This window comes from Hyla sarda, chromosome 4, assembly GCF_029499605.1.
Source record: "Hyla sarda isolate aHylSar1 chromosome 4, aHylSar1.hap1, whole genome shotgun sequence".
In the NCBI taxonomy this organism is placed as follows: domain Eukaryota; kingdom Metazoa; phylum Chordata; class Amphibia; order Anura; family Hylidae; genus Hyla; species Hyla sarda.
The window spans coordinates 171,618,460-171,630,853 of NC_079192.1; the positions used below are offsets into that span (position 1 = coordinate 171,618,460).

Genomic DNA, 12,394 nt, shown 5'->3' on the forward strand with positions numbered 1-12,394 from the left:
TGCCCACTAGATTTTTAGTTCTCTGCCTGCCCACATAAATTGATCCCTGTTTAAAAATTTATAAAAATGTTGTTCTAAAAACATAAAGTTCATTAAAAACTATTTTTTCCATCACTACTGTATCTTTTTCTTATTTTTTTTATTTTTTTATGGTTTAATGGTACCCTACGAAATTTAAGAAAAAAAGGTATCTCCATCACTTTTTTGGATCGCTAAAGTCCAAAAAAAAAAAATTAAACTGCCTGCAAAAACGCCAACGTTAAAAGTCACATGGCATTTTTCTTGGCGTTTTTTTCACTTCCATAGACTTCTATGGGAGGAAAACGCCAAGATTTTCTTGGAAAAAAATGCAAAACTCTGAATTTGAGGATATTTTTGAAAACCAGCCCCTGAGCCCAAAGGAGTTCCTGAGAAGTGATGGCATTCACTTGAATGCTATTAGGATGGATTTATGGTCTTTGGCTTTGGAGGACAGCATTGACACTGCGATTCAGGAGTGGCGGGATGAAAGTTTGGAAGGTGTTCCTCATTTTCATCTGTGGCAAGTGAAAGGGTCCTTGGAGGTAGTTGTTTGTTAAAGCTTATTTGAAGCTGGGTAAATAAATGGAGGAATGGTTTTGCCAGCTGTATATGCTACAGTTTGAATGGGCCTCCTGTTGGTTGTTCTGGGTCCCAGGAGTTTGTTGGGGAACATTCGCTGAGTTACATGGATGCCCTTGGGTCAGATGGATGCAGTTAAAGGCAAGAGAATGTTAGTGTATGGGGTTATTAGTAGTATCAATATTTCTATGGTAGAACCCTCCAGGGACCTTTCCTGTCACATGAGGTCAGGTCATCTACATGTAAACTTGTTATTAATGTTTATAAACATAGAAACATAGAATGTGTCGGCAGATAAGAACCATTTGGCCCATCTAGTCTGCCCAATAATCTGAATCCTATCAATAGTCCCTGGCCCTATCTTATATGAAGGATAGCCTTATGCCTATCCCATGCATGTTTAAACTCCTTCACTGTATTTGCAGCTACCACTTCTGCAGGAAGGCTATTCCATGCACCCACTACTCTCTCAGTAAAGTAATACTTCCTGATATTACTTTTAAATCTTTGCCCCTCTAATTTAAAACTATGTCCTCTTGTGGTAGTTTTTCTTCTTTTAAATATTCTCTCCTCCTTTAACGTGTTGATTCCCTTTATGTATTTAAAAGTCTCTATTATATCTCCTCTGTCTCTTCTTTCTTCCAAGCTATACATGTTAAGGTCCTTTAACCTTTCCTGGTAAGTTTTATCCTGAAATCCATGTACTAGTTTAGTAGCTCTTCTCTGAACTCTCTCTAGAGTATCTATATCCTTCTGGAGATACGGCCTCCAGTACTGCACACAATACGCCAAGTGAGGTCTCACCAGTTATATAATATAATGTTATTTAAAGTGTTTATTTATAATTATGTTAAATAAACCGGAGGAGTGGCCCATTTTACATCACACTGGGTGAAAGGGATTTGGAGGCCGGACGGAGTTCTTGGTAAAGGGTTTGGTGAGTTAAAGGGGGAACGTATGTAAAATCCCTTGCAAGTATAGCCCATTGACACCAGAGGGAGTAGGACGTGTTCACAAGTTCAGTGTTCAGTGTTCTTCCTCTTTTACACATTCAGCGTTCCATCATGAAGCTGTTCATACTGATAATCCTGAACCTCTCAGTTTTGCTTTCTATAAGCTTTGCCAACATAAGGATGTATCCCAGATTAACCTACCATGTAAAAGGTAAGTGGAATCTATACATCACACTGCCTAGAGATCCCATTGATGATCATGAGGCTGACACTGTCACTGAAAATACATTGCAAGGCTGTATACAGTTCTATGGCACACGAGAGACCCAGGCTGCTTCACATGTTAATGGGATTTTTATCATTCTGATACAGTCACATCTTTAAAGGATTATCAACAATGTGTTACACTAAGAAAAGCATAGTGACCAGATGGTTGAATGTCACATGGGATTAATGCAACAGATGTAGAGTGATAATATCCTGTACTAGTGAGAACTTGTCTACTGCTCTTACCTGACTCCAAAAGAGGTTCACATAGTCATGAAGGTCAAAGTTACTGTGAAAAAGTGCAAATTTAGTGGGGGAAACATGTCAGAAATGTGTATCACCTGTTACAGCTATGGTTTAAGGGTTTAGTAAGGGTGCGTTCACATGAGCAGATTTACTTTTAAACCTTCAGCATGTTTCCCACTGCAAGTTTGAACGGGGACGGACTCTCTGCGGCAAATTTCGGCAGCGCTGTGTAAAATCTTCCGCAGACCCCTCTGAAATCTGACAACCCGTCCCCTGAAGTCCAACAACCCGGCCGAATACTTGGCTTTTTGGTCTGGAATCGGGTACAATCTTTATTGTTTTTATTTATTTATTTTTGAATTTTTTTTTTTTACAGTTTACTAATCTGTATCTTGTTACGACACTTATATAATAGGTTTCATTTCCCTTAGTATGGGGATTTAGTTTTTTAAAGTTATGTAGTAATGATTGGTTTCTATGGAACTTATGTTTTTCTCCAATATTTCAAAATGGTTGATGGGAAATTTGGCATGTTGTCACAAGAAATATCTCCGTAAAACATATTTACATGTGGTTTTTGCATTTACTTTCAGTTCTCAAAATATGATACCACTGAAATTACATTTTTATTTTCAATATTTTACTTTTTGTACAGGCAAGATACTGCCGTCTTGCCTGAGCAGTTTTTACAGTATTAAGAAAAAAAAGCTTTACAGCAGGACCCATGAAGGCAGTATCCGCCAATGATCAGTAACAGAAAAACTAGATGATACATTCACTTTAAACATGTTAAGGGGTTAAAAAAAGGGTTGTGAGGAAAACATTTTATAATTATAGGCATGCCTTAGACCCCCATTGTAAAAAACAATACAAAAAAATATATATATATATATTTTTTTTACAGTATTCCCCTGTGTAGGAAAGTGCATCAGACTATGCCTTACTAGATGGTATGAATTATGGCATGCCAAAAAATACCGGCCTGACTGGTCACCAGAAATATTGACATACCGTACTTTTATGTGAATTATTTTAGAACTATTGACAAATAAATAAGACTTACCATTGTGTAAGTGGTGAAGGGGAGTTATTTTCTAGGATCAGATGACTTTATTTTTTTAATCCCTTAACGACAATGGACGTAAATGTACGTCATGGTGACGTGGTACTTAACGCACCATGACGTACATTTACGCGCCGTCATGATCGCGAGCACCGGAGCGATGCTCGCGTCATGCGCGGCAGGTCCCGGCTGCTATCACCAGCCAGGCACCCGCCGGTAATGGCGGACATCTGTAATCGCGTGGATGTCCGCCATTAACCCCTCAGATGCTGTGATGGTTACGGATCATGGCATCTGTGGCAGTGTGGTACTTTGAATGGATGATCGGATTGCCCGCAGCGCTGCAGCAGGGATCCGGTCATCCAGCATGGCAGCCGGAGGTCCCCTCACCTGGATCCAGCTGTCTCCCGGGGTCTTCTGCTCTGGTCTGAGATCGAGCAGACCAGAGCAGAAGATCACCAATAATACTGATCAGTGCTATGTCCTATTCATAGCACTGAACAATATTAGCAATCAAATGATTGCTATGAATAGTCCCCTATGGGGACATAAAAAGTGTAAAAAAAAAAAAGTAAAAAAATGTAAAATAAAAAAGGAAAAAAATGTAAAACGTCCGTTTTTCCCATTTTACCCCCAAAAAAGCGTAAAAAAATAATTAATACACATATTTAGTATCGCCGCATGCGTAAAGTCTGAACTATTAAAATATATTGTTAACTATCCTGTACGGTGAACGGCGTAAAGTAAAAAAATGTAATTGCTACTTTTTTGTCACATTTTATTCCAAACAAATTAAATTGCTGCTTTTTTGTCACATTTTATTCCAAAAAAAATGTATAAAAAATTTATAAAAAGAAAAACGTAAGCAAAAGTGGTACTGATAAAAACTACAGATCATGGTGCAAAAAAATGAGCCCTCATATCTCCCCATATATGGAAAAATTTGAAGGTAATAGGTGGTCAAAATTGAGCAATTTCAAACATACAAATTTTGATAAAATGGTTTGAGATTTTTTTTAAGCGGTACAATTATAGAAAAGCAAATAACATGGGTATCATTTTAATCGTATTGACCCACAGAATAAAGAAAACATGTCATTTTTACCGGAAAGTGTACAGCGTGAAAACAAAACGTTCCAAAATTTGCTAAATTGCGGTTTTCTTTTCAATTTTCCCACATAAATAATATGTTTGGTCGCGCCAAACATTTTACGGTAAAATAAGTGATGTAATTACAAAGTACAATTGCTGACGCAAAAAACAAGCCCTCATATGGGTCTGTGGATGGAAATATAAGAGAGTTATGATTTTTAGAAGGCGAGGAGGAAAAAACGAAAATGCGAAAATAAAATTGGTCTGGTCCTTAAGGCCAAAATGGGCCTGGTCCTTAACCCCTTAAGGACGCAGGACGTAAATGTACGTCCTGGTGAGGTGGTACTTAACGCACCAGGACGTACATTTACGTCCTAAGCATAACCGCGGGCATCGGAGCGATGCCCGTGTCATGCGCGGCTGATCCCGGCTGCTGATCGCAGCCAGGGACCCGCCGGCAATGGCCGACGCCCGCGATCTCGCGGGCGTCCGCCATTAACCCCTCAGGTGCCGGGATCAATACAGATCCCGGCATCTGCGGGAGTTCGCGATTTAAATGAACGATCGGATCGCCCGCAGCGCTGCTGCGGGGATCCGATCATTCATAACGCCGCACGGAGGTCCCCTCTCCCTTCTCCGTGCGGCTCCCGGCGTCTCCTGCTCTGGTCTGTGATCGAGCAGACCAGAGCAGGAGATGACCGATAATACTGATCTGTTCTATGTCCTATACATAGAACAGATCAGTATTAGCAATCATGGTATTGCTATGAATAGTCCCCTATGGGGACTATTCAAGTGTAAAAAAAAATGTAAAAAAATGTAAAAGTAAAAGTAAAAAAAAAAGTGAAAAATCCCCTCCCCCAATAAAAAAGTAAAACGTCCGTTTTTTCCTATTTTACCCCCAAAAAGCGTAAAAAACATTTTTTATAGACATATTTGGTATCGCCGCGTGCGTAAATGTCCGAACTATTAAAATAAAATGTTAATGATCCCGTACGGTGAACGGCGTGAACGAAAAAAAATAAAAAAAGTCCAAAATTCCTACTTTTTTAATACATTTTATTAAAAAAAAAATTATAAAAAGTGTATTAAAAGTTTTTTATATGCAAATGTGGTATCAAAAAAAAGTACAGATCATGGCGCAAAAAATGAGCCCCCATACCGCCACTTATACGGAAAAATAAAAAAGTTAGAGGTCATCAAAATAAAGGGATTATAAACGTACTAATTTGGTTAAAAAGTTTGTGATTTTTTTTAAGCGCAACAATAATATAAAAGTATATAATAATGGGTATCATTTTAATCGTATTGACCCTAAGAATAAAGAACACACGTCATTTTTACCATAAATTGTACGGCGTGAAAACAAAACCTTCCAAAATTAGCAAAATTGCGTTTTTCGTTTTAATTTCCCCACAAAAATAGTGTTTTTTGGTTGCGCCATACATTTTATGATATAATGAGTGATGTCATTACAAAGGACAACTGGTCACGCAAACAATAAGCCCTCATACTAGTCTGTGGATGAAAATATAAAAGAGTTATGATTTTTAGAAGGCGAGGAGGAAAAAATGAAAACGTAAAAATTAAATTGTCTGAGTCCTTAAGGCCAAAATGGGCTGAGTCCTTAAGGGGTTAAGGGGTTAAACAAAAAAAAATGTTTTATTTTTTAAATAATCCTGAAATCTTGCAGCTTCCATTCTGCACACTAAAACTAAGCTGAGACTTGCTGTTCTGTATAGACCATTTTTCAGCAGTTCCATTCTCATCAACACAGAAAGGATTACAGTGAGAGGTTACACCATAATACTGGATCCACCACAATTAAAGGGGTACTCCACCCCTAGACATCTTATCCCCTATCCAAAGGATAGGGGATAAGATGCCAGATCGCCGGGGTCCCGCTGCTGGGGACCCCTGGGATCCCCACTACAGCACCGAGCTATCATTACTGCACAGAGCGAGTTCGCACTGTGCGTAATGACGGGCGATACAGGGGCCGGAGCAGCGTGACGTCATGGCTCCGCCCCTCATGACATCACGGCCCGTCCCCTTAATGCAAGTCTATGGCAGGGGGCGTGATGACCACCACGCCCCCTCCCATAGACTTGTATTGACGGGGGCGGGCTGTGATGTCACGAGGGGCGGAGCCGTGATGTAACGATGCTCCGGCCCCTGTATTGCAAACTCGCTCTGCGCAGTAATGATAGCGGGGTGCTGCAGCAGAGATCCCCGGGGTCCCCAGCAGCGGGACCCCGGCGATCTGACATCTTATCCCCTGTCCTTTGGATAGGGGATAAGATGTCTAGGGGCGGAGTACCCCTTTAACAATAGCTTAAGCTCAGCATTTTCCATGTAGAATGACATCTGAAAAGATCTCAGAGAATGCCCAGTAACATTTCTATACTTCTGAATGGGACAGTGTCTATAGTTGTCTATTATCCATGGGTCCTGAAGTAAAGCATTTCTCTAAATGCTGTAAAAACAGCTCAGGTATGGAGCATTTGAGTATGAAATAAATGAATCCTATTAATATAAAGGAGAATGATAATAACTTAAAAACTACAGATCGGGGCGCAAAAAATGAAAGAAAAAAATAAAAAAGTTATAGGAGTCAGAATAGGACAAAATGTATATATATACGCATATATATAATTAACTGTGCAAATGTAGGATGGCCGGTATTTTTTTTAGCAAGAAAGGTGGCAACCCTACATGGAGTACACATATACCGTACATATATGCTAATTTGAGTGTCTATATATTTCTTACAGTGTTCTTTCTGAACTAGATGGTGAATGTAGTGCCAGATAAAAACAAGGACCCCCAGGTGCCCTGTCATGTATCTCCCATAAGTGAAGTTGTTTTCTATGACGTACAGAGCATTACACACCAGCCTGGTACAGTTGGTAGAATAAACAAGGCGAGGAGGCATCTTCTTGTGGGTGCTTTTACACAATGCCGTTTTCTGCAGTTAATGTTTAGGTTTTATGCTGCAGTTTTGAAGCCATAAAACAAAGAAAGAACAGATTCTACTACTTTTTAAATCGACTTCTGGTGAAGAAAGAATGGAAGGAAAAAAGAAAAGAATAGGTATTAGTATCTGTTCTTTATTTTACCTCACAATCATACACAACTGGTTTTGGCTTGTAAACTGCACAGTAAACTGCACTGTATATAAGACCTGTATATAAGACACTGTATATAAGACCGCAGCCTAAGAGGTGTTCATTCAGCACAGGATGTACAGAAGGAAGTGAAAGGTCTCCCAGGGGCCACAGTCAAAAGATAAAATATAATTGGCAAATATTGGGGGAGATTTATCATCTCTGCAGTAGTTTAGACATAAAAATTTGCAGTTATGGTCTAGCGTGCAATAAATTTATCAAAAGCTGCACGCTGTTTCATTAATTTGAAGCACAAACTTCCCATCACCTATTTAGATTGAATTACAGCCTAGGTCAACATGGTCTGAGGTTTCAGCTTAGTTTGTATCAATGCAACTTTTTTGTGACTTTTCAAGTCTCAGTTGATAAATGAATGACCACTGTATTTTGTGCCCTATTATAGACCACTATGCTTGTTGAGAAGAGAAAAGCTCTCAACCAAAAGTCACATAAAAGTCTCAACGAAACTGACTGAGACTTTTTGGCAGACAAATTTAGACCATTTCAAACGGTTTAAACAGTTCGAAAAATCTCCCTCATTGGCCTCATTTACTAAGCTGAAACCGACCAGTTTTTGTCTGGTTATTTTGGCGCAGAGTGTCTGAGACATGTCTGCGCCAGTCTGCACCAGTGTGCGCCTGGAAAATCCGACAAACCCGACATTGCACTGTGAAAAGCCAAAACGGGGCATGGTCTGCCGCAAAGGGTGCGGTCGGTCTAAAAAGGGGCGTGGTTTCACAACCTGACCGATTTACTATTGAATGCACAGTAAATCCTGTGGATAAATGGCTGGAAATATCGACCTAGAAAAAGCTGGTCTGAAAATGTTCCCGACTTTTCCCAATAGTAAATAGAGAGGAATCCTGCAAGTCTGAAACAACTTTTCCCACTAGTAAAAACCCGAAACTCTTAGTAAATGAGGCCCATTGTCTTGGCTGCAACTCCAAATAGTGAAGCTTATCATGTGGTGCAAATTGGAAATGACAACATTAAAAAAAATCTCTACCTGGAAATACAATGTGTATGTTTTTCTAGGTTTTGCTGGACTGTAGTCAGAAAAGCTAGACACTTTGGATTTGATGTATCAAGACCTGTGCTCTTGGACAATTGGTGACTTTTTTGGTTTGGGGTGTCTTACATTTGTGTGCTGCATGTAACATGCCATTTTCACAGGCACAGATACCTTTCTGTGCACAGTGCACCAGTGAGAGTGTTTTTAATAAGTTTTGCACATGGTTTCACTGGCATGAGGGGTACTCGGGTGGAAACCATTTTTTTTATTTTTTTTTTTAGGTTTTTATAAGTCAACTGGTGCCAGAAAGTTAAACAGATTTGTAAATTACTTCTATTAAAAAATCTTCACCCTGCCTGTACTTTTTAGCAGCTGTTTGCTACAGAGGAAATTCTATTCTTTTTCAATTTCTTTTTTGTCTTGTCCACAGTGCTCTCTGCTGACACCCGATGCCTGTATCAGGAACTGTCCAGAGCAGCATAGGTTTGCTATGGGGATTTTCTCCTGCTCTGGACAGTTCCTGATACGGACATCAGGTGTCAGCAGAGAGCACTGTGGACAAGACAAAAAAGAAATTAAAAAAGAACAGAATTTCCTCTGTAGCATACAGCTGCTAAATAGAACAGGAAGGGTAAAGATTTTTTAATAGAAGTAATTTACAAATCTGTTTAACTTTCTGGCACCAGTTCATAAAAAAAATAAAAAAAGTTTTCCACCAGAGTACCCCTTTAACTCCTTAGGGACGCAGCCCATTATAACCCTAAGGACGGGAGCATTTTTTTGCAATTCTGACCACTGTCACTTTAAGCATTAATAACTCTGGGATGCTTTTACTTTTCATTCTGATTCCGAGATTGTTTTTTCGTGACATATTCTACTTTATGTTAGTGGTAAATTTTTGCCGATACTTGCATCATTTCTTTGTGAAAAATTCCAAAATTTTATGAAAAAAATGAAAATTTAGCATTTTTCTAACTTTGAAGCTCTCTGCTTGTAAGGAAAATGAATATTTTGAAGTGGATTTGAAGGGTCTTCATATTAGAAATACCCCACAAATGACCCCATTATAAAAACTGCACCCCTCAAAGTATTCAAAATGACATTCAGTCAGCGTTTTAACCCTTTAGGTGTTTCACAGGAATAGCAGCAAAGTGAAGGAAAAAATTCGAAATCTTCATTTTTCATTCACACTCGCATGTTCTTGTAGACCCAGTTTTAGAAATTTTACAAGGGGTAGTAGGAGAAAAAGCTCCCCAAAATTTGTAACCTAATTTCTCTTGAGTAAGAAAATACCTCATATGTGTATGTCACTTGTTCGGCGGGCGCAGTAGAGGGCTCAGAAGGGAAGGAGTGACAATGGGATTTTGGAGAGTGAATTTTGCTGAAATGGTTTTTGGGGGGCATGTCACATTTAGGAAGCCCCTATGGTGCCAGAACAGCAAAAAAAACACATGGCATACTATTTTGGAAACTACACCCCTCAAGGCACGTTACAAGGGGTTCGGTGAGCCTTAACACCCCACAGGTGTTTGACGACTTTTCATTAAATTCGGATGTGTAAATGAAAAAAAAAATTTTTCACTAAAGTGCAGTTTTTCCCCCCAAATTTACCATTTCTACAAAGGGTAATGGGAGAAAAATCCCCCCAAAACTTGTAACACAATTTCTCCCGAGTACAGAGATACCCCATATGTGGCCCAAAACGGTTGCCTTGAAATACGACAGGGCTCTGAAGTGAGAGAGCGCCATGCGCATTTGAGGCCTGATTAAGGAATTTGCAATAGTGGTGGACCCGGTTACAAGGACGGGGCTTGTCTCCACCAAAACCCTACAGCAGTGTTTCCCAAACAGGGTGCCTCCAGCTATTGCAAGACTCCCAGCCTTCCAGGACAGTCTATGGCTGTCCGGCAACACTGGGAGTTGTGGTTTTGCAACAGCTGGAGGCGCCGTTTAGGAAACACTGCCGTATGACATGTTTTTCATTTTTATTTGGGGGGGGGGGGGCGATGTGTAAGGGGGTGTATGTGTAGTGTTTTACTTTTTATTATTTGTTAGTGTAGTGTAGTGTTTTTAGGGTACATTCACACAGGCGGGGATTCACAGTAAGTTTTCTTGAAGGAAACCCACTGTAAACCTGCTCGTGTGAATGTACCCTGTACATTCACATGGGGGGGGGGGGGGGCGCCCCAAACCTTCAGCTGTGGCAAAATGACAATTCCCAGACAGACCGTACATGCTGGGAGTTGTAGTTTTACAACAGCTGTAGGTACACTGGTGGGGAACCACTGAGTTAGAAAACAGACTCTAGCTCAGTGATTCCAACCCATGTGCCTCCAGCTGTTGCAAGACTACAACTCCCAGAATGTACAGTCAGTGCACTCTGGGAGTTGTAGTTTTGCAACAGCTGGAGGCACACGGGTTGGAATCACTGAGTTAGAAAACAGACTCTAGCTCAGTGATTCCAACCCATGTGCCTCCAGCTGCCACCTCGCTCCTATGCTTTAGGCTGGTCGGAGCTGTCTCTGATCATGCTTATTTTGCCGGGAGATCGGGTCAGCAGTGACTCGATTTGCCCGGATCGCGGCAAATCGCAGGTCTGAATTGACCTGCGATTTGCTGCGATCACTGACATGGGGGGGGGTCTCAGGACCCTCCTAGGCATTGTTACAGGATGTCTGCTGATAGATATCAGCAGACATCCCGGTCTGATCACCGCCCGGCGAGCGGCAGTGATCGGAAATACGTAGGGCGTATGGATACGCCCTCCGTCCTTAAGTGACGGGATGCAAGGGCGTATGCATACGCCCTCCGTCCCCAAGGAGTTAAGGCCACTCCACCCACACTCTGTTAGCCATACCATGGTGTTAGTAGATAGATAGTGACGCATAGCATCACTACTTATCTCTGTCTGCTGTACTGTATACAGTGGTGGGTACCCGGGTAATAAAGGGAGGTTAGTGAGAGTCCTTTTGCCGGCTAGCACTAAGCCCCAGCTTAGTAATGGACACTCCCACACCCCTTGCTAGCTATTTTATTAAAAAAAAAAAAAAAAAAAAAACAATACTAGTCATTGTCGTAGTCCACCAAATTTAGCATAATCCTCTGCATACTGGTATCTGGAAGACCCAAAAAAAAGAGAACACTATGGAGAGTGCCTAAAATGTACTAAAAATGTTTTGGTGTTTTCTTTATTTCTGATGGCAGGCTGTGTTCACACATTGGCCCTCATTTACTAACAGCATTCTGACTCTTTTTGTCGGGTTGTGCACCTAAATTCTGTGTAAATTCTGAATGTGCGACAGAAAAAAACAGACAGAATCAGAAGCACACAAAGTGAAAAAAAAACTACAAAATGGGCATGGTTTTCGGGAAAAGAGGTGTGTTCCCTACATTTCACCCAAAATCACTCGTCTTTTCTGAAAACCACTCTGAAAGTCATGTGAATTTTCTGGTAAGAAAACCCTACACTTTAAAGCATGTATAAAGTTTCCGAAAGTGGAGTAAATTAGTAAATACCATGGAAAAAAAACTGCAAAAAATACAACAAAACCTACACTCCCCTCTTAGTAAATCAGGGCCATTATGTTTTAAAATTTAGCGTGGAGTGTTTGGACGCACAACATTGTACCCAAAACTCCCTGATGATAACCCACTTTGTATGTTATAAAGAACTAAATCTTCATAGCCTGGGGGTAAGAACCTTTAAAACAGGAAAGTGTCATTAGAAAATGTTCTATTATCTAAATCTACATTTATTTATTTTTTTCTTCAAGATTCTGTTTTTAGTAAGTATATTATAATGTAATTAATAAAATCTTGCTGTTTTTCTAATAGTGTAGAAATTGCTTTCCAGCATTGTCCTTCTTATCATCACAGACAGGATTACAATGAAATGTGACACCCGTTTCTAGGTAACACAGGATAAGGCTGATGTATCTGACTCTGATCAATAACAAAAAAACTAGATCATACATTAACTTTAAATATTTTAAAG

At 40.1% G+C, this 12,394-nt stretch overlaps 1 protein-coding gene and 1 long non-coding RNA gene across 3 annotated transcripts in view; one reads left to right on the forward strand and one right to left on the reverse strand.

The window, feature by feature from the left end:
• LOC130368700 (uncharacterized) overlaps positions 1 to 12,394 on the reverse strand; it is a 48,812-nt gene that overhangs the window by 25,359 nt on the left and 11,059 nt on the right. The gene's annotated exons all lie outside the window — the stretch shown is intronic.
• The window catches only part of SEMA7A (semaphorin 7A (John Milton Hagen blood group)), a 52,726-nt gene continuing 41,936 nt past the window's right edge, over positions 1,605 to 12,394 (forward strand). The window contains exon 1 of one of the 2 annotated variants that reach the window (XM_056572746.1): positions 1,605 to 1,764. In XM_056572746.1, the coding sequence (XP_056428721.1) occupies positions 1,665 to 1,764 (100 nt within the window). In that variant the 5' untranslated portion in view covers positions 1,605 to 1,664. Of the gene's footprint in view, positions 1,765 to 2,283; positions 2,390 to 12,394 lie in introns of those variants that run through there. The other variant, XM_056572748.1, reaches the window with a different exon arrangement.